The sequence below is a fragment of the Macaca nemestrina genome, chromosome 10 (genome assembly GCF_043159975.1).
Source record: "Macaca nemestrina isolate mMacNem1 chromosome 10, mMacNem.hap1, whole genome shotgun sequence".
NCBI lineage: Eukaryota > Metazoa > Chordata > Mammalia > Primates > Cercopithecidae > Macaca > Macaca nemestrina.
In genome coordinates, this window is record NC_092134.1 from 21,357,009 (window position 1) to 21,378,912 (window position 21,904).

General features: G+C 45.4%; 1 protein-coding gene across 2 annotated transcripts in view; it reads left to right on the forward strand.

Moving 5' to 3' along the window:
* LOC105493731 (transmembrane protein 116) overlaps nucleotides 1-21,904 on the forward strand; it is a 130,032-nt gene that overhangs the window by 105,444 nt on the left and 2,684 nt on the right. Inside the window, exons 11-12 of one of the 2 annotated variants that reach the window (XR_011608830.1) lie at nucleotides 5,039-5,136; nucleotides 18,040-18,239. Coding sequence is in view for 1 of the 2 variants with exons in the window: in XM_071071061.1 (XP_070927162.1) it covers nucleotides 5,039-5,077 (39 nt within the window). In the remaining variant the exon portion in view is untranslated. Of the gene's footprint in view, nucleotides 1-5,038; nucleotides 6,257-18,039; nucleotides 18,240-21,904 lie in introns of those variants that run through there. The other variant, XM_071071061.1, reaches the window with a different exon arrangement.

A 21,904-nucleotide genomic window follows, 5' to 3' on the forward strand; every position in this document is an offset into this window, starting at 1 on the left:
TACTGTCCAAAAGAGTATATGGGAGATGCCAACAGAGCAGCTTTCTATTATGTGTGATTATCATAGACCATTGACTGGTACCTCCAGAACTACACTGTCCTGGCGATAGCCTCACATAGGGAGGTGCTAAGATTATTCTTATGTCTTTTGAAAGGAAGGTGTCCAAAAAGTCTCCCCTATGTTAGAATATAATCTCTACACTATCAGTGACCACCTCTATTTGTTCATCCTGATACCATCAGGCATACAAGAGGCCTTGTCCAAGAGTAAATGAAAACAAATTCTTTTTGAATGAATAAACGACACTTGCGTATGAGTGGTACAGTGTGTCATCTGTTGTGTGTTATTTGTACTTGTTGCATGCCTGCCCCAATGGCTAAAAATGTCTTCAGGAAATCCTACACACTGACTGACCTGTAGTGACTAATGGCACATTCCTGATCTCCAGATTTACTCCCTACCACATTTTGCTAGTCAGCTCACTCTCCTGATTTATTTTGCCTCATATTTCACTGGAAAAAAAAAAAAAAAAAGACAGAAGCAAATGTAGCCCCAGATGAATCCACCTGTATCTAAATTTTACTCCTGTTAGGATGGATGAATCATCCATGGTCTGGTCTAAGATCAATTCTTTCACTTGTGTATTAGGTCTCCTTTCATTTCACTTTCTTATGAACTTCACTTGTATGGTGGGCCCTTCTCTCTTCTAATCTTAAAAATGTGTTTATCCATTGGATCAACCTCTTTATATGCTGCATTTTCTCACCTTAATGAAACCATTCCATTCAGTTCATATCATTCTCCAGTAACCATCCAAATCTTGCCTATGCTTTATACTGAATGGCTTTGAGAAAGAGAACATAGTTGCGCTCTCCATTGTTCATCACCTAGTGTTTGATTTTAACATTTTAAATTCTGGAATACAGTGCATTCACTAAAAGGTGCATTTTTTTTTTTTTTTTTCAGACTGAGTTTCCCCCTTGTCACCCAGGCTGGAGTGCAGTGGTGTGATCTCAGCTCACTGCAAATTCCACCTCCCACTGTCCATTTCAAGGTTCTCCCAGGTTTAAGTGATTCTCCCACCGTCCATTTCAAAGTCTCCCAGGTTCAAGTGATTCTCCTGCCTCAGCCTCCCAAGTAGTTGGGACTGTAGGCACCTGCTACCACATCCAGCTAATTTTTGTATTTTTAGTAGAGACAGGGTTTCTACTAAACCAGGACAGGCTGGTCTCGAACTCCTGACCTCAGGTGATCCACCCACCTCAACCTCCCAAAGTGCTGGGATTGTAGGCATGAGTCACAGCGCCCAGCAAAAAGTGCATTTTTGACATAGATGTAGATTTGGGGGAATTATGAAAAATAGAAAAGCTGTGTAAGCATAAATTTGTTAAAGCAATCAACAATTTAAACTCCACAGAATAAACATAGGCACCCCTTTATAATTATGAATCCCTCCTCTTGCGTATGTACCCAGGATGCTGTCTTATTATTATTATTATTATTATTTTTGAGAGACAGGGTCTTGCCCTATCACCCAGGCTGAAGTGCAATGGTGTGATCATGGCTTGCTGTACCCCTGAACTCCTGAGCTCAAGCAGTCCTCCTGCCTCAGTCTCCCAAGCACCAGGGAAGACAAGTACATGCCAAAACACCTGGCTAACATTTATTTTTGAACTTGTGGTAGATTAACAGCTTCTTCGCTTTTTTTGTACTTTTGCCTTCTAAATGTGCAACCTGTAGCATGTAGCTTCATTTCACCTGTGTTTAGACTTCATATGAATACATAAAAGTACAACTTTTTAACGGGGCTTCTTTTATTCCATAGTTCACTTAAGTTGCCTCCAAGTTATTGTGTGAAGCCAAAGTTAATTCCTCTCCATAGCACAACACTGGTATTTCTCTGTGTGAATCCCTTAAGATTCATGATCCTTTATCTGTTATCCTTTGCTTTCTATACCCATAAACACTGCTGCTGTGAGTATTATTGTCTATGTAACATGATGCAAATGCTTATGACCTTCTACGGTATAAACCTAGAAGCAGGGCTGGGCGTGGTGGCTCACACCTGTAATCCCAGCCCTTTGGGAGGCTGAGGCGGGCAGATTACGAGGTCAGGAGATCGAGACCATCCCGGCTAACATGGTGAAACCCCGTCTCTACTAAAAATACAAAAAATTAGCCGGGCATGGTGGCGCACGCTTGTAGTCCCAGCTACCCGGGAGGCTGAGACAGGAGAATGGCACAAATCTGGGAGGCAGAGCTTGCAGTGAGCTGAGATCGCACCACAGCACTCCAGCCTGGGTGACAGAGCGAGACTCCATCTCAAAAAAATAAAAAATAAAAATAAAAAATAAACCTAGCAGTAGATGCTAGGTCATAGGAAAAGCAAAATTTCATTAAACTAGAACATAACAAACTGTATTGCAAAACTGTGTGCCAGTTTGCATGCCCAAAGCAGTTTGGGAATCTCTAATGCTGCACATTCTCAATAATAATTGGTGTTGTGACTCTTAAATTTTACCAAGCCTGTGATATGCAATGATATTCTTTTGTAGGTATGCTTTGCATTTCTGTGAATACTAATTAGGATAAAGACCTGAAGACCTTTATAAATGTTTATTGACCCATCCTTTTTTTTTTTGAGACAGAGTCTTGTTCTGTTGCCCCGGCTGGAGTGCAGTGGCACAATCTCGGCTCACTGCAACCTCTATCTCCCAGGTTCCAGCGAGTCTCCTGCCTCAGCCTCCCAAGTAGCTGGGATCACAGGCATGCACCACCATGCCTGGCGAATTTTTTTGTATTTTTAGTAGAGACGGGGTTTCACCAAGTTGGCCAGGCTGATCTTGAACTCCTGACCTCAAGTGATCCGCCTGCCTTAGTCTCCCAAAGTGCTGGGATTACAGGCGTGCTCCACCACTCCCGGCCCATCCTTTCTGTTTTGATTCTAGTAGAAAAAGGCTTGCATCCCTCAGCCCCTATCCAGCTAACTGCTCTACTACAGGTTACCAGTGAATAACTCCATTGTCAAATCACATAATCAACCCTCAATCCTGTCTTTATGCAAACATCAATACCATTTGCTAGGGCCGGGCACGGTGGCTCAAGCCTGTAATCCCAGCACTTTGGGAGGCCGAGACGGGCGGATCACGAGGTCAGGAGATCGAGACCATCCTGGCTAACACGGTGAAACCCCGTCTCTACTAAAAAATACAAAAAACTAGCCGGGCGAGATGGCGGCGCCTGTAGTCCCAGCTACTCGGGAGGCTGAGGCAGGAGAATGGCGGGAACCCGGGAGGCGGAGCTTGCAGTGAGCTGAGATCCGGCCACTGCACTCCAGCCTGGGCGGCAGAGCAAGACTCCGTCTAAAAAAAAAAAAAAAAAAAATACCATTTGCTGAGGCAGGAGGATGGCTTGAGCCCAGGAACTTGAGACCAACCAGGGCAACATAGCGGGACTCCATTTAAAACAAAGTTGGCCGGGCATGGTGGCTCACGCCTGTAATCCCAGCACTTTGGGAGGCTGAGGTGGGCAGATCATCTGAGGTCAGGAGTTCAAGACCAAGTTAACCAAACTTTGCTCCTCACCCGCAGATTTGCTCTATAGTAGTGGAGACAGAATATGTTTGCAATGACCATGTAGTAGATCGCAATGCCGTATCAGAGAAATTCAGTATTATAAGTTGATGGTGATTAAATCTGATCATTGCTGAATGATACGCAATTAATAATACAATCTATGTCCATCACGGCGTTTGATTTGAGAGGCCATCAGCATTTATTTGAGCACCAGCTGTATGCCAGGCACTGCACTAGATCACTTCACACACATTATCCACTTTAACCTCACAAATACTCTATGAGAGGCATCCTTTGTGTGGCATCTTACTGAGGAGGAAACCCAGATCTCAGGAAGTTCAGTTCCGTGTCTTAAGACACAGTGAGAACGTGACACCTGCTACTTAGGAATGTGGAACATGGAAGTCCCCTCATTCAGAACAAAGATGAATTTTCCCCTTTTAAAAAGATTTGTTTTTGCTCTAAAATATATCTTCCTGGTTGGATTTATTAGGCTAGCAAAACACAAGATGCAGAGCTGACATAGTTCTCATGTTCTTAGCATCCAAGGCAAGAAGAGAGCTCCTGGAGGGCTCAAGAAAGGTGTCTCAAATCTTTTCTACCGAGTTGTTTCGTAAAACATTTTTAGGTATTTAGATTGGTTATAAACGGCCGGGCACAGTGGCTCACACTTGTTATCCCAGCACTTCGGGAGGCCAAGGCAGGTGGATCACCTCAGGTCCGGAGTTTGAGACCAGCCTGACCAACATGCTGAAACCCCATCTCTACTAAAAAAGATACAAAAATTAGCCAGGCGTAGTGGCGGGTGCCTGTAATCCCAGCTACTTAGGAGGCTGAGGCTGGAGAATTGCTTAAACCTGGGAGGCAGAGGTTGCAGTGAGCCGAGATCGTGCCATTGCACTCCAGCCTGGGCGACAGAGGATACTCCGTCTCAAAAAATAAATAAGTAAATAAATAAAATAAATAAACAAACATGGCCAGTGTACTGAGTCTGATCAGAAGTTGTCTGCTCTTGTAAAAGCTCATGAATAAGATTAACAGGCTCTTATTTTAGGTGTATTAGTGTAAAAATATAAAACTTTACATGAAAACCCTTCATATTTGTGAAATTTGATGCACTTATGTAATTTTGTGGCAGCAGTTTTAGTTTTTCGATAAAGAGATACATGAATGTCTGGAACTTTCCATAAATCATGAAACATTCATTACCTCAAAGTGGGGACCCATTCTTATTTTTTTAAACCAAAGAATTAATTGGTAGCCTTTTGCTTTGTCTTAGTATATTTATTTGTATCTCTGCCAAGTTATAATGACATAAGTTATTCGTGGAAATAGAAAGCATGGCTTTGGGTGTGTAAGGGGCCAGTGGAGGGCATGAGGGAGAGCTTTTTCTCCTGTTCCTTAGCACTGACATTATGCCTTTTTATTTCTATTTTTCATGTGAAATTGTCTGCGACACCCAGCTCATCACTATCTGTGAGAAGAAAGGTTTCCACTATTGAAAATCCACTACCAGAAGAAATGTTGTGGTTTGAGGATTATTTCATGTGTTTCTTACAAGGTTTTGTTTATATTTCTCCTCTAAGACATAAGTATACCTCTAGAATTGCAGTTCTGAGAACACGTCTCATGAGGAAACACATTTCTCACAGTACCACCTCATCAGTCTGGGTAACAGAGGGAGACTATTTTTTTGTTTGTTTGTTTTTGAGACAGGGTCTCACTGTTGCCCAGGCTAGAGTGCAATGGCACAATCATGGCTCACTATAGTCTGGACCTCCCCCGACTCAGGTGATCTTCCTGCTTCAGTATCCCAAGTAGCTGAGACCAAAGGTGCTCACCACCACATCTGGCTAATTTTTGTATTTTTTATGGAGACAAGGTTTTGTCATGTTGCCCAGCCTGGTCTCGAACTCCTGTGCTCAAGCGATCTGTAACCTCAGCCTCCCAAAGTGCTGAGATTATAGGCATGAACCACTATGCCTGACCAGGGTGATCTTGTCACTACAAAAAAATTTTAAAATTAGGCCAGGCGCAGTGGCTCACGCCTGTAATCCCAGCACTTTGGGAGGCCAAGGTGGACGGATCACGAGGTCAAGAGATCAGGACCATCCTGGGTAACATGGTGAAACCCCATCTCTACTAAAAATACAAAAATTAGCTGGGCATGGTGGCACACGCCTGTAGTCCCAGCTACTCGGGAGGCTGAGGCAGGAGAATCGCTTGAACCCAGGAGGTGGAGGTTTCAGTGAGCCGAGATCACACCACTGCACTCCAGCCTGGTGACAGAGCAAGACTCCATCACACACACACACAAATAATAATAGCCAGGCTTGGTGGCACATGCCTGTAATCCCAGCTACTCAGGAGACTAAGGCTGGTAGCTGCTTGAGCCAGAGAGTTCAAGACTGCAGTGAATCAAGATCACACCACTGTACTCCAGCATCAGTGACAGAGCAAGACCCTGCCTCAAAAATAAAAGGCAGAAACAAGAATTAGGAAGACAATTAAGGGTTAATATTGAAAACAAAAACATTTATTTTCAGCTCCAGGCTTCGTTGATCTAGAATTTATGAACACTCAATTTCAACAATGTAGTATCTGTTTTTCTTTTTTTACATTTTTTGCAATTTTAGAAAATGAGATGAAATTCAATAATATAAAGTTCTTTATTTTAAAGCGTACAGTTCATTGACTTGTAGTATATTCACAAGGTTGTGCAACTGTCACCACTATCTAATTCTGGAACACTTCCGTCACTTCCAGAAGAAATCCTGTATCCTGTTAGCAGGCACTCCCCATTCGTCTCTTCCTGCAGCCCTGACAACCACCAGTCTACTTTCTGTGTCTATGGACTGGCCTATTCTGGGTATTTCACAGATACCTTAGCACTCAATTTTATATCAATCTGATATATATATTTTAATCAAATATAGGAACACTTCACACTTACATCTTCAGATTTGAGCACTTCAGCTCTTTCCACATACAGTAGCTGGCAAACGTCACCTTCTATTGAGTTGAACTGACGGCCATTGCATGCCATATAAAAACTATCCGCATCAGCCTAGGTACACCAATGGGGAAAAGGAAAAAACTAAGACAGATACCCTGAAAATCTGCTTTATATTCAATATGCATGGCTTTATTCATTCTCATCAGCTTTTTTTTTTTTTTTTTTTTTTTGAGATGGAGTCTCGCCCTGTCACCCAGGCTGGAGTGTAGTGGCACCATCTCGGCTCACTGTAAGCTCCGCCTCCCGTGTTCATGCCATTCTCCTGCCTTAGCCTCCCGAGTAGCTGGGACTACAGGCACCCACCACCACGCCCAGCTAATTTTTTTGTATTTTTAGTAGAGACATGGTTTCACTGTGTTAGCCAGGATGGTCTTGATCTCCTGACCTCAGGTGATCCGCCCACCTCGGCCTCCCAAAGTGCTGGGATTACAGGCATGAGCCACCATGCCCGGCCTCTCATCAGCTTTTAAAATTTATACTTAGGAGAGAAAGCAACCACCAAAAGTCACATCTACTGAAGCTGATTGGTAGGCTAATCGCACTCTATAAGTCAGTAGTCTATGTCTGCAGTGTTTCCTGGGCTATGACAGAGTTTTTAGTTGAACTGGCAGAAGGTACTGAAGTGCAACAAGCTGAAAGCTGCTACTATTTTAATATTCAGCCAGCAACAGTCAACATTTCCCTTAACAGCAGTTTTTTTTTCTCTAGTCATCACTTGTGCAGCTGAAAGTAAACAGTCACTTCTGCAAAACCTGGAACCAAATCATAAGTGACGCTTGCTATGAAAGAACTCTTTAAGAAAATCTCAGTATTTATGTTAGAAAAAAATAAAAGACCAGGGAAACTGGTATGAGATGAAAAACCAACTCCTCTTCAATAAATCGAATAATAATAATACATGATAGTTAGATCCCATTTAATGGATCCCATCAGGAGGTCTTAAACCGCCACCTAGTGTCCAATACCAAAAGAAAAGCTCTTGGTCCAGGTCAAGAGGCCCAAGATGAACCAGCCTTTAAAATACTAACAGTCACATTCCCTAGCGGTAGAAAATGGGTGAAAATGCCGAGAAACAGCCCCCTTGAGGCTAAGCCACAAAGGCACATGTGTGTGTGTCTGTGAATTGGACGCAGGTAAACAGGACCTTCTAGTCTAGCCTTAGTAGAAAGCAACAGAGATGATTCCAGTTTTTAAACTCAGCCAATTTTTTGAGGCAAGCAGGGAGGCCAAGGCTTGTCTGGATTTAATTCCCACACGGGCATTAGCCCAAACAGAGAAAGTTGTGTGCTTTGGGCCGACCAATGTTGACAGGCTGCTTCTGGGAATTCTGCAAAAGGAAACGCTGCATTGTTAGCCTTAAGGAAGAGACTCAAGGCTACGCCAGACAAAAATAGTCCTGCCTGTCCACCCTCGTAGGGTTCTGAATCTCACAGACACTGTAAGCTTCTCGGCAGCTTTTAGTTACCCTCCAATGCAGTAATTGTGGATTCTTGATTACCTCTGCTTTTTTTTTTTTTTTTGACAGTGTCTCACTCTGTCGCGCAGGCTGGAGTGCAGTGGCATAATCTCGGCTCACTGCAACATCCGCCCCCCGGGTTCAAGGGATTCTCCTGCCTCAGCCTCACAAGTAGCTAGTATTATAGGCACCCACCATGACACCCGGCTAGTTTTCCTATTTTTAGTAGAGACGGGGTTTCGCCACTTTGGTCAGGCTGATCTTGAACTCCTGACCTCAGGTGATCCGCCTACCTTGGCCTCCCAAAGTGCTGGGATTACAGGCATGAGCCACTGTGTCTAGCCTTATGCTTTCTTAATATGACCAAGTGAGCTAAGCAGCTGAGGAAGGATGATCAATGCTGAATGTACTTTTATTTTGGAGGGGCAAACTGGCAGAAGGTGGGGAGGCTTTACTTAAGGAAATAATCCGTCTATTGAGTATAGTGCATTTTAATTTCAAAATGTTTAAAGCTGGCTGTTTGATAAGAAGCCTCTTTAAGACTGGGCGCAGTGGCTCATGCCTGTAATCCCAGCACTTTGGGAGGCCGAGGTGGTGGATCACAAAGTTAGGAGTTCCAGACCAGCCTGGCCAATATGATAAAACCCTGTCTCTACTAAAAATACAAAAATTAGCTGGGCGTGGTGGTGGGTGCTTGTAGTCCCAGCTACTCAGGAGGCTGAGGCAGGAGAATTGCTTGAACCCAGGAGGCGGAGGTTGCAGTGAGGTGAGAACAAGATCATGCCACTGCACCCCAGCCTGAGCGACAGAGCGAGACTCCCTCTCAACAACAACAACAAAAGCCTCTGTAATACTAAGAGGTTACAACCTAAGATGGCTTCCCCCATTCTTCAGGAGCAACGGCTTCTTCTTGAAATGCTTTTGGCTGAGTAAGCAGCAAAGTCAGCACATGGATTCACCAGGAGAAAACTGACTGTCTGAAAGTCAGGGCCTCCGCTCATCTCTTCAGAGCCTCAGGCACCACCAGGGGCTGGCAGAGCCCCCTTGGGGTCTAGAGCTCTGCAAATGCTCAGTAAATGACCAGGCCTCCTCAGAGGAAAGGACAAGGCATGTGATCAAATCCATTTAATGAATGATTTCTTTCTGCTACCTGAGCCCAGGAGTTTGAGACCAGCCTGGGCAACCTGGCGAAACCCCGTCTCTACAAAAAAAATACGAAAATGAGCTGGACATGGGGACAGAAGCCTGTAGTCCTAGCTATTTGGGAGGCTGAGATGGGAGGATCGCTTGAGCCCTGGAGGTGAAGGTTGCAGTGAGCTGAGATTGTGCCACTGCACTCCAGCCTGTGCAGCAGAGTGAGACCTTGTCTCCAAAAAAAAAATAAAAAAGGAGAAGAGGCATCCAGGTGAGTTATGATGGTGACCTAAACTAGAATGATTGCAGCAAAAAAAAAATTTTTTAATGTACTTTTTTGAAATGACAACATCACTGAATGGTTCAGATTTCCCAATTAACATATTGGTCTTTTCTTTAAAACCTTTTTTTTTTTTTTTTTTTTGAGATGGAGTCTCGTTCTGTCGCCCAGGCTGGATTGCAATGGCACAATCTCGGCTCACTGCAACCTGCGCCTCCCGGGTTCAAGCAATTCTCCTGCCTCAGCCCCCTGAGTAGCTGGGATTACAGGTGTGCACCACCACACCCAGCTAATTTTTGTATTTTTAGTAGGAATGGGGGTTGGTCAGGCTGGTCTGAAACTCCTGACCTCATGATCCACCCACCTCAGCTTTCCAAACTGCTGGGATTACAGGTGTGAGCCAACGCGCCCGGCCTAAAATCTTGGTATTAGAAATGCATCTTTGTCTGTTCACATATTTTCTGAGCATTTAGTATGTGCCAGGCACTGTGCTATGAACTAGGTTGAGAGTAGGGAACAAAATTCACATGGTTTCTACTTCAACTCACCACCTAAATGCACTAAACAAAAGCCTGAAGCTAACTGCAAAGGACATAGAAGGAACAGCTTTTATTAAAAATGTTTGCATTGTATGGACCCAAAACTTTAAAGAAACCTGGCTTTTGTTTCCTTCTAGTCCCTTGGTTTTATTGTTCTTTTCTGAGGATGAACTCAGAAAAAGACAAATCCATTATGATCAAGGTCCTTCACAGGAATCCACTACAGAGTTGAGAACATACCTCTACTTCTCCAAGGAGGCGTCTGCTAAGGCTGTGGTAACTAAGCATGCATGTGAAAAGGAGCCAACATACTCTATTAAGTGGTCATCTGTCCTTTTCTGCCCCCAAGAACAACAAAATTGAAATTCCTTCTGCTTTTCATATGTCCTGAAGAACTGTAAATTCTTTACCCAAAGACCAAGTTTCCTGGGTGTGACACTACAAGTTTGTAAGCACAACCTTTGTTTTTTTTTTTTTTTGAGACCAAGTTTCACTCTTGTCGCCCAGGCTGGAGTGCAGTGGCATGATCTCAGCTCACTGCCACCTCCGCCTCCCAGGTTCAAGTGATTTTCCCGCCTCTGCCTCCTGAGTAGCTGGGATTACAGGCACCCACCACCATGCCCGGCTAATTTTTTTGTATTTTTAGTAGAGATGAGGTTTCACCATGTTGGCCAGGCTGGTCTTGAACTCCTGACCTCAGGTGATCCGCCCGCCTCGGCCTCCCAAAGTGCTAGGATTACACGCCTGAGTCACTGTGTCTGGCCTAAAAAAATTTTTTAAGACACAGGGTCTCGCCATGTTGCCCAGGCTGGTCTTGAACACCTGGCTTTAAGCCATCCTCCTGCCTTGGCCTCCCAAAGAGTTGGGATTACAGGCAGGAGCCACCATGCCTGGCCTCACAACTCATTTTTATAAGACCTCCCGCATACAGCTAAGGCCAACAGAAATTCAAAAAATTATCAAAGAGAAGGCTCATGAGTCCTTATTTTAAAATCTGTGGTGAGGAAAATAAAAATGTAGTTAGCTGCCCAGGCTATGGAGTCACGCTGCCTAGGTTTGAACCCTAACTCTGACACCTATTAGCTCTCTAGCTGCAGGCAAGTGACATATCTGTGCCTGTTTCCTCAACTGTAAAATACATGGCATCTTTTTTTTTTTTTTTTTTTGGAGACAGAGTCTTGCTCTGTCCCCCAAGCTGGAGTGCAGTGGAGTGATCTTGGCTCACTGCAGCCTCTGCCTCCCAGGTTCAAGTGATTCTCCTCCTCAGCCTCCCAAGTGGCTGGGATTACAGGTGCCAACAGTCAAGGTAAGTTTTGTATTTTTAGTAGACATGGGCTTTTGCCATGTTGGCTAGGCTGGTCTCAAACCACTGCCCTCAAGTGTTCCACCCACCTCAGCCTCCCAAAGTGCTGGGATTAAAGGCATGAGCCACTGCATCCAGCCAACATGGCATCGTTGAGAGAATTCAAGGAGACAATGCATGGAAAGCACTTGGCACAGGATCCGGTCTCTAAAAAGTGCTTCATAGTTGGTAGCTACTGAGCCCACTATTCTCATTACAGTCGATATTAGTTTAACTTCCAGTCTTACACCAAGAGGGTATTATTAGGTCTTAGAAAATCCTTGATGGGATGATAGGGATCAGCCCCTAAGATCCAGAGTTAGCAATAAACAATACAACTCATGATACCAAGATAAAGGGCTCTAGCCCCATGGGGAAGAACGTGCAGCAACCTGTTTCACAGTCACAGAAAAAGATCTGTCAACTTGAGCAACCTTCACTTGATCAAAAGACAGAAGGGGAAGGACAGTGCAGAAGTACAAGGAAAATCCATTCACAGTAAATATTCACAGTATTACCTGCACATTACGAAGGGCAGTACTTGTTATAGGGAACTGTGTGGGTTTATTAAACAGGTGAGTGTGGTGCGTTTATAAGACTTCAGACTATTTTAAAAGCCTAAATGTTCTTGAACATTTTGTCTGGGTCTTTTCCTTTGTTATTTGCTTATTGCCCTAGTTGTTAAGTAGAAACTATAACAATACTGCTGTCATCGAATGTCTCACAACCAACTGCCTCCCTTCCCCACACCTTCATCCCACTTCCTACTAGAAGAGGAACGCGTCCCTGGAACTAAAAGTGAGGATGCCACTCTTGCTTGCCATTTATGTCTAGCTATGTAACCCTGGGCAAACCACTTATCTCCCTCTGCAGTCACCCCCCACATCTGTAAAACAAGGATAACAATACCGTTTCCGCAAGGGATTGTAGTGAGGATTAAATGAGGTAAAGTGTGTTGAACACTTAGCATAGTGAGTGACACAGAAGCCATCGATAAACGCTGGATATTATCATCGTTATCCTTATTATTACATGTGCTACCAGACTGAAATGGCTCAAGGCAGGATTTTCTCATGGTTTGCAAAGCTCCTTGGCAACCTTGGAAGGCTTTCTGACGGTCAGTGAAAGGAGCTATTCAAGTGCTTTTCTGTTCTTAATGTCAACTTGTAAACTCTAAATCCACTGGATAATTGAAACGTGTTTTAAATGTCTCCCTATAATTGTCCCTGTTTTACAGAGGAGTAACCTGAAGCGTAGAGAAAGAGTAACTGGCTCAGGATTTCACACGTAGTAAGTGGCAGAGCCAGAATTTAAATCCAGGCAATCTGAATCCAGAGACGACACTCTTTATCTCTTTACCAAACAAACCATCTTCTTAATGTATGACAACACACACTGTGTGTGCATATTTATGAGAGCATCGTTTAGGTAGCAAATCTGCATTATCATGCTAATCCCATTCTGAGTGTCAGCAAGAAGACAAATCTTTATGGTAGATGTCAGTAACAGACAGCTGTTAGCCAGAGTTGGGCACGTTGGGAATGTTTCAGCTATTTGTGGCTCCCAAGGACTAAACCGGTCCCCAGCTTTTCCCTATTTTCTGATATCTCCAGTTTATGCATCCTTCCAACTCATATGGAGCACCTGCTATGTGTCTAAAAATTGTACTAAAGGCCGGGCGCGGTGGTTCACACCTGTAACCCCAGCACTTTGGGAAGCCAAGACGGGCGGATCACAAGGTCAGGAGACCAGCCTGGCCAACATAGTGAAACCCCGTCTCTACTAAAAATACAAAAATTAGCCGGGTGTGGTGGCAGGTGCCTGTAATCCCAGTTACTCGGGAGGCTGAAGCAGGAGAATTGCTTGAACCCGGGAGGCGGAGGTTGCAGTGAGCTGAGATGGTGCCACTTCACTCCAGCCTGGGTGACAGAGCAAGACTCCATCTCGGGGGAAAAAAAAAACAAACACAAAAAACTGTACTAAGTCCCATGGGATGTATACCAAGATGACTAAGATACTCCTTGTCTTAAGGAGTTTATGACTATAGAAACACATAGACGTGAAAACAGGCTGGGTGCAGTGGTTCTCACCTGTAATCCCAGCACTTTGGGAAGCTGAGACAGGAGGATCACTTGAGGTTAGGAGTTCAAGACCAGCCTGGGCAACATGGTTAAATCCCAACTACTAAAAAAATTAAAAAGTTAGCCGGGCATGGTGGTGCACACTTGCAGTCCCAGCTACTCAGGAGGCTGAGGCAAGAGAATTGCTTCAACCTGGGAGGTGGAGGTTACAGTGAGCCGAGATTGCACCACTGCGCTCCAGCCTGGGTAATAGAGCAAGACTCTGTCAAGAAAGAAAGAGAAAGAGAGAAGGAGAGAAAGGGAGGAAGGAAAAAAGGCAGGAAAGAAGGAAGGAAGGACAGAGAGAGATAGAGAAAGAAAGAAAAAAGAAAAAGAGAAAGAAAGAAAAAGAGAGAGAAAGAGTAGCTCGCTGCCAGCGCAGTATTCTTAGGGTAAATGGGTACGAGTTAAGTAATCTCTAAATTACTTATAATACCTAATACAGTGTAAATACTGTGTAAATAGTTGTTAAACTGTATTTTTTATTTGTATTTTTGATTGTTGTACTATTACTTTTATTGGGGTTTTTTTTGTTTGTTTTTGAGACAGAGTCCCACTCTTATCACCCAGGCTGGAATGTGGAGTGCAGTAGCGGGATCTCGGTTCACTGCAAACTCCACCTCCCGGGTTCAAGCGATTCCTGTACCTCAGCCTCCCAAGTAGCTGGGATTACAGGCATACACGACCATGCCTGGCTAATTTGTGTGTGTACGTGTGCGTGTGTGTGTGTGTCTTTTTAATAGAAACAGGGTTTCACCATGTTGGACAGGTTGGTCTTGAACTAGGCCTCCGTCCTGGAGTTGAGAGGGGCCAGCCAGACATCTCTAACCCATCTCCAACAGGCACTTCGAATCACACCCACAACTGACCTCAGTGTCTCCTCCCTCCCTGGCTACTCGGTCAAGGGCTCCATCACCCACTCAGCTGCCCAAGCTAGAAAGCTGGGACTCACCCAACTTTCTGCAGTCTCAACCTCACCACATCCCATCTAGTTCTGTGCTGTCAAATCTTCCTCCTGAGAATCTCATCTACCTCTTTGTATTCTCACTGCCACCATCTTGCCCATGGATCCTAACTGGCCCCCTTGCCTCTTCTCAGATCTCTCTCCAATTCTTTTTTTTTTTTTTTTTTTTTTTTGAGATGGAGTCTCGCTCTGTCGCCCAGGCTGGAGTGCAGTGGCGCGATCTCGGCTCACTGCAACCTCCACCTCCTGGGTTCAAGGAATTCTCCTGTCTCAGCCTTCCAAGTAGCTGGGACTACAGGCGCATGCCACCGCGCCCAGATAATTTTTTATTTTTAGTAGAGACGGGGTTTCACCATCTTGGCCAGGCTGGTCTCCAACTCCTGACCTTGTGATCCACCCGCCTCGGCCTCCCAAAGTGCTGGGATTACAGGCTTGAGCCACCGTGCCTGGCTCTCTCTCCAATTCTTTAATCACCCTCCAGTCAGAGTATTCTTTCAAAATTGCAAATCTGATCACATCCTAACTCCATTTAAAATCTTCAGTGGCTCCCCATTGCCCTCCAAATAAACTCTTGGTTCCTAAGCCTGGCTTAAAAGGCCCTCTAAGATCTACTCCCACCAGGTGTGGTGGCTTACGCCTGCAATCCCAGCACTTTGGGAGGCCGAGGCGGGCGGATCAGTTGAGGTCAGCAGTTTGAGACCAGCCTGGCCAACACTGCAAAACCCCAGCTCTTTTAAAAGTATAAAAATTAGCCAGGTTTGGTGGCGGGTGCCTGTAATCCCAGCTACTCGGGAAGCTGAGGCAGGTGAATCACTTGAACCTGGGAGGCAGAGGTTGCAGTGAGCCAAGATTGCACCACTACACTCCAGCCTGAGCGACAGAGCAAGACTCTGTCTCAAACAAACAAAAGGTCTGCTTCCTTTCCGTAGCAATTCCCCATTTTTTCACCCACCTCAACCTGGGATGATCTGGACATGCACGTCTACATGTAGTTTCCTCAAACGCATGTTCTCCTCCTGCTCCAGACCTTTGCATCCACTGTTCTTTTCCTCTGGAATGCTCTGTTCCACCTATTGCTTGGCTAATTCCAAACAGTCCTTTGGGTTGTAGGTTACCAGTCGCCGTCTTCATGAAACCCCTTCTGTCTACCAGAAAAGACTCATTAGGAGTCTCTCCTGTGTGCTCCTAAGATGTCCTATACTCGCCTCCTCCTAGCACTTACAATGACACCCTCACACCACAAAACACCATCATTTCCACTTACAGATCACTGCAGCAGCGCCTCCTCCTAGCACTTACAATGACACCCTCACACCACAAAACACCATCATTTCCACTTACAGATCACTGCAGCAGCGCCTCCTCCTAGCACTTACAATGACACCCTCACACCACAAAACACCATCATTTCTACTTACAGATCACTGCAGTAGCCTGGTAACTGTTCCCCAAACTTACTTGCAAATGGTTCAGAAATAAAAGACACACAGAACACACATACATGCGCACATATACATATGCATACCTATATACACCCGTGTATAGAGATAACCAAATACGGCCAGATGGTAATAGTGAGTCTAGATGAAAGTTATAACAGGAGATCATTATACTTTCTTTCAACTATTCTTTTTTTTTGTTTTTGAGACAGAGTCTTGCTGTGTTGCCCAGGCTGGGGTGCAATGGCACAACCTCAGCTCACTGTAACCTCCACTTCCCAGGTTCAAGCGATTCTCCTGCCTCAGCCTCCCAAGTAGCTGGGACTACAGGCGCCTGCCACCACGCCTGGCTAATATTTTTTGTATTTTTAGTAGAGATGGGGTTTCACTGTGTTAGCCAGGATGGTGTCGATCTCCTGACCTTGTGATCCACCTGCCTCGGCCTCCCAAAGTGCTGGGATTACAGGCGTGAGCCACCGCACCTGGAGAAAATCTTTAAGCTTTTTATGTGATTTCTACAGTTTAAAAGCTTACTGGAAATCAGGAGAGCACAAAACAGGTTGGTAAACAGCCTCTGAGTTTATGGGAGTCACTTCAGTGGGGCCAAAAGAACTCCAAAAACTCTGTAGTTTGAGCATCCCCATCCAAATATCCGAAATCTGAAATACTTCAAAATCAGAATTTATTTTATTTTATTTTATTTTGAGGCAGAGTCTCTGTCACCCAGGCTGGAGTGCAGTGGCACGAATTTGGCTCACTGCAACTTCCGCCTCCCAGGTTCAAGCAATTCTCCTGCCTCAGTCTCCTGAATAGCTGAGACTACAGGCGCCGGCCACCACGCCTGGCTAATTTTTGTATTTTTAGTAGAGATGCGGTTTTGCCATGTTGGTCAGGCTGGTCTCAAATGCCTGACCTCAGGTGATCCACCTGCTTTGGCCTCCCAAAGTGCTGGAATTACAGGCGTGAGCCACTGCGCCAGGCCAGGACTCAGAAAACTGTACAGAGTGAGCGTCCCTAAACCAAATATCCAAAATCTGAAATGATCTAAAATCCGAAACTTTTTGAACACCCCCAACACGATGCCATAGTGAAAAATTCCACACACATAAGTACTTAACACAAACTTTGTTTCATGCACAAAATTATTTAAAATATTGTATAAAATTACTCTCAGTCTATGTGTATAAGATGTATATGAAACATAAGTGAATTTCATGTTTAGACTTGGTCTCAACCCTAAGATAGCTCATTATATATATGCAGATATACCAAAATCCAAAATCTGAACTAGTTCTGGTTCCAAACATTTGGGATAAAGGATACTCAACCTCTATAAGCACCTAGAGAAAGGACTCTTAAGTGGTAAATGGTAAATCTTGAATATAATGTGTTTCTCATATATAGTCAGCCCTCTATATCTGAGTTCCACATCTACAAACTCGACCAACTATAATAGAAAATATTCGAAGTAAAAAACAAAAGAAAGAAAAAAAGAAAAAGAAAAAACAGTCCAGGCACGGTGGCTCACGACTGTAATCCCAACACTTTGGGAAGCCGAGGTGGGTGGATCACCTGAGGTCGGGCATTTGAGACCAGCCTGACCAACATGGCAAAACCGCATCTCTACTAAAAATACCAAAATTAGCCAGGTGTGGTGGCCGGCGCCTGTAGTCTCAGCTACTCAGGAGACTGAGGCAGGAGAATTGCTTGAACCTGGGAGGCGGAAGTTGCAGTGAGCCAAATTCGTGCCACTGCACTCCAGCCTGGGTGACAGAGACTCTGCCTCAAAAAAAAGAATTGGAGAGAGATCTGAGAAGAGGCAAGGGGGCCAGATAGGATCCATGGGCAAGATGGTGGCAGTGAGAATACAAAGAGGTAGATGAGATTCTCAGGAGGAAGATTTGACAGCACAGAACTAGATGGGATGTGGTGAGGTTGAGACTGCGGAAAGTCAGGTGAGTCCCAGCTTTCTAGCTTGGGCAGCCGAGTGGGCGATGGAGCCCTTGACCGAGTAGCCAGGGAGGGAGGAGACACTGAGGTCAGTTGTGGGTGTGATTCAAAGTGCCTGTTGGAGATGGGTTAGAGATGTCTGGCTGGCCCCTCTGACTCCAGGATGGAGGCCTGCGTGGGAGGCAGTGCAGGCACGTCACGCCCTGTGCCTTCTTCCCACACAGCCTCGGCTTCACCATGTGTGTAAGGAGCCGTTGCCAGTCCTCCTGTCTCCAGTGGGCGTGGAGGACAGCCTTCCTGAAACACATCCAGCGCAGGCACCAGGGGTCCCACCGATGGACGCACCTTGGAGGCAGCACCTATAGAGCAGTGATTTTCGACATGGGCGGAGTTCTCATTCCTTCTCCCGGGAGAGTCGCTGCGGGTGAGCTATTCATTCTGTTTCACTTTGGGGGACTAGGGTGGCGGTGGGAGAATGGAGGGTGATCAGGAAGGCAGAGGGGAACACTTGGGCAGCAGTGTGTCCTAGCAGGCCATGCTCTGGCTCTCGAGTCAAATTCCAAGCACCACTAGGGGGCTGAGTGTCTTGGGCACATGGTTTAGCTTCTCCAGATCTTACTTTCCTCATCATTAAATGAGAGCTAATGGTAGTGCCTTCCTCCTTGGGATCTGGCGGAGAGTTATCCGTGGGAAGCACTTGCTTAGCACAGTGATTGCTCAGTGCATCCTAAATTCTCAATCAATGATGAGCTGCCATGAGTACTGTGATTAGAATTTAACCACCAAGGCAGGGCACAGTGACTGAGGCCTGTAATCCCAGCACTTTGGGAGACCGAGGTGGGAGGGTCGTTTGAGCCCAGGAGTTCAAGACCAGCCTGAGCAACATAATGAGACCCCATATCTGCAGAAATTTAAAAATTATCCGGGCACAGCCAGGCTCAGTGGCTCACGCCTGTAATCCCAGCACTTTGGGAGGCCGAGGCAGGTGGATCACCTGAGGTCAGGAGTTCAAGACCATCCTGGCCAACATGGTGAAACCCTGTCTCTACTAAAAATATAAAAAAATTAGCCAGGCATGGTGGCATGTGCCTGTAATCACAGCTACTCAGGAGGCTGAGGCAAAAGAGTCACTGGGAGGTGGAAGTTGCAGTGAGCCAAGATCGTGCCATTGCACTCTAGCCTGGGCAACAAACGTGAAACTCCGTCTCAAAAAAAAAAAAAAATTATCTGGGCACAATCACATGCACCTGTAGTTCTAGCTACTCGGGAGGCTGAGGTGGGAGGATCACGTGAGTCCAAGTGGCTGAGCCTGCAGTGAGCCATGATCACACCACTGCACTCCAGCCTGGGCAACAGAGCAAGACCCTGTCTAAACAAAACAAAAAAACAGCCAGGCGCAGTGGCTCACACCTATAATCCCAGCACTTTCGGAGAGCAAGGTGGGCAGATCACAAGATCAAGAGATTGAGACCATCCTGGCTAAAATGGTAAAACCCCATCTCTACTAAAAATACACGAAATTAGCCAGAGGTCGAGACCAGCCTGACCAACATGGTGAAACCCTGTCTCTACTGAAAATACAAAAAAAAAAAATTAGCCAGATGTGGTGATGCACACCTGTAATCCTAGCTACTCAGGAGGCTGAGACAAGAGAATCGCTTGAACCCAGGAGGCGGAGGTTGCAGTGAGCAGAGATCGCGCCACTGCACTCCAGCCTAGGCAACAGAGTGAGAGTCCGTCTCAAAAAAACAAGGTCGGGCATGGTGGCTCACGCCTGTAATCCCAGCACTTTGGGAGGCTGAGGTGGGTGGATTGCTTGAGGTCAGGAGTTTAAGACCAGTCTGGCCAACATGGTAAAATCCCATCTCTACTAAAAACACAAAAATCAACTGGGCATGGTGGTGCACGTCTATAATCCCAGCTACTCAGGAGGCTGAGGCAGGAGAATCACTTGAACCCGGGAGGCAGAGGTTGTAGAGAGCCAAGATTGTGCCACTGCCCTCCAGCCTGGGCAACAAAACGAGACTTTGTCTCAAAACAACAACAAAAATGAAAAACAAAGAATTTAACCACTTTTTCTTGGGAACTGTGCTGCTTCTGAAATCTAGAATGCTGAAATTCCCCCTTTGATTACAGCCTTCCTCTATTCTACCCCACTCCCTCTAAACCTGCTTCTGGACCAACAGGGTAAGAGTCAGCCCTCTGGTCTCTGGTCTTCTCTTTATCAGCCCCTTCCTGGTTTTACTTCTTTTCTACTCAGTTCAGCTTTTATTAGAGTCGTTTTGGCTTCAAGCAGTAGAAAACCTAAAAAAAAAAAAACAAGCTGGAAGTTTCCTTCTCTTGCGCATAAAAGCCCAGGTATGTGGTCTGGGGCACTGTGTGATGTGACTCTGGTATCAGGGACTCCAGCTCTTTCTAGCATGTTGCTCTGCTGTGACTTTTCATTTCCACTCTCACCTCGTGGTCCGTCTTGGCTGCCTCACCTCCTGCTATCACATTCTCATGCCAGCCAGGAGGAAGGACAAAGGGTCAGAGAGCCATCCCTCTCCTTCTGACCTTCTGTGGTGGCTGGTTGGCCAGTTCTTCATCCTAAATCAACCCAGGCACAGGTTTTCTATGCCTGCATGTCTAGGCTTTCCAGCACTGCTGACCAAATTACTCAGCCGTGCGAACTGGCTGCACAAGCTAGTTTCTGAGCTCCAGCCTCAGGTGGGCCCTTGGTGCTATGCCTGAGCCTCTCTGTTCCTCCTTCACTCATATCTCTCTCAGGTTTAGGATTGCACCACTGCACCCCTGCCTAGGCAACAGGCTTTTTTAGAGAACCTGCTCTAAAAAAAAAAAAAAAAAAAAAAAAAAAAAAAAAAAAAAAAAAAAAAAATGCAGTGGAGAAGAACATACTGGACAGAAAGTTTCTTACCTTTCTCCAGAATATCTTAAAAACCAGTTCACTTCTCTCCATTCCCACTGCCTGCACCCTTGCCTTCTCTCACTTGAATGGTCATCATCCTCCTAACTCTTCCCCTGCCTCTGGCTCTCTGGATTTTACAAAATCCCCTCCCAGCTCCAGAATTACTTTTCTAAAACACAGATTTTGTGGCTGGGCGTGGTAGTTCACACCTGTAATCCCAGCACTTTGGGAGGCCGAGGCAGGCAGATTGCTTCAGCACAGGAGTTCAAGACCAGCCTGGCCAACATGGTGAAATCTCATATCTACGAAAAATATAAAAAAGTAACAATTCATGTGAGAGTTTATAAATATATCCAATTTCCTAACATCATTTCTGAGAACATCTATTCAAATACCTGTTTTGGGCAAGGCACGGTGGCTTATACCTGTAATCCCAGCACTTTGGGAGGCCAAGACAGGAGGATCACTTGAGGCCAGGAGTTTGAGACCAGCCTGTGTTACATGCTGAGATCTCCATGTCTAAGAAGAATTTTTTTTTTTTTTGAGATGGAGTCTCATTCTGTCACCCAGACTGGAGTGCAGTGGCATGATTTCGGCTCATTGCAACTTTCGCCTCCCGGGTTCAAGTGATTCTCCTGCCTCAGCCTCCTGAGTAGCTAGGATTACAGGCATGCACCACCATACCTGGCTAATTCTTTATATTTTTGATAGAGACGGGGTTTCACCATGTTGGCCAGACTGGTCTAGAACTCCTGACCTCAAGTGATCCACCTGCCTCGGCCTCCCAAAGTGCTGGGATTACAGGTGTAAACTACCGTGCCCGGCCCTAAGAAGAATTTTTTTAAAAAATTACTCAGGCATGGTGGCATGTGCCTGTAGTCCTAGCTGTTTGAGAAACTCCAGCAGGAGGACTGCTTGAGCCCAGGAGTTTGAGGCTTCAGTGAGCCATGATCATGCCACTGCACTCCAGCCTGGGCAACAGAACTAGACCCTGTCTCAAAAGAAAAGAATAAAAACCAAACACTTGTTCTTATCTCGGTTTCTCATCTTCAACATGGTCTTGTAACCCTGAAGCTCAAATCAGTCATAAAGATAAGCAACTAAAATCCTAAAAGTCTATTACAAAAAAACTCCTTCTTTGCCAAATTTCTTAACTTCTTTGTCCAATGCTGTGAAATGCT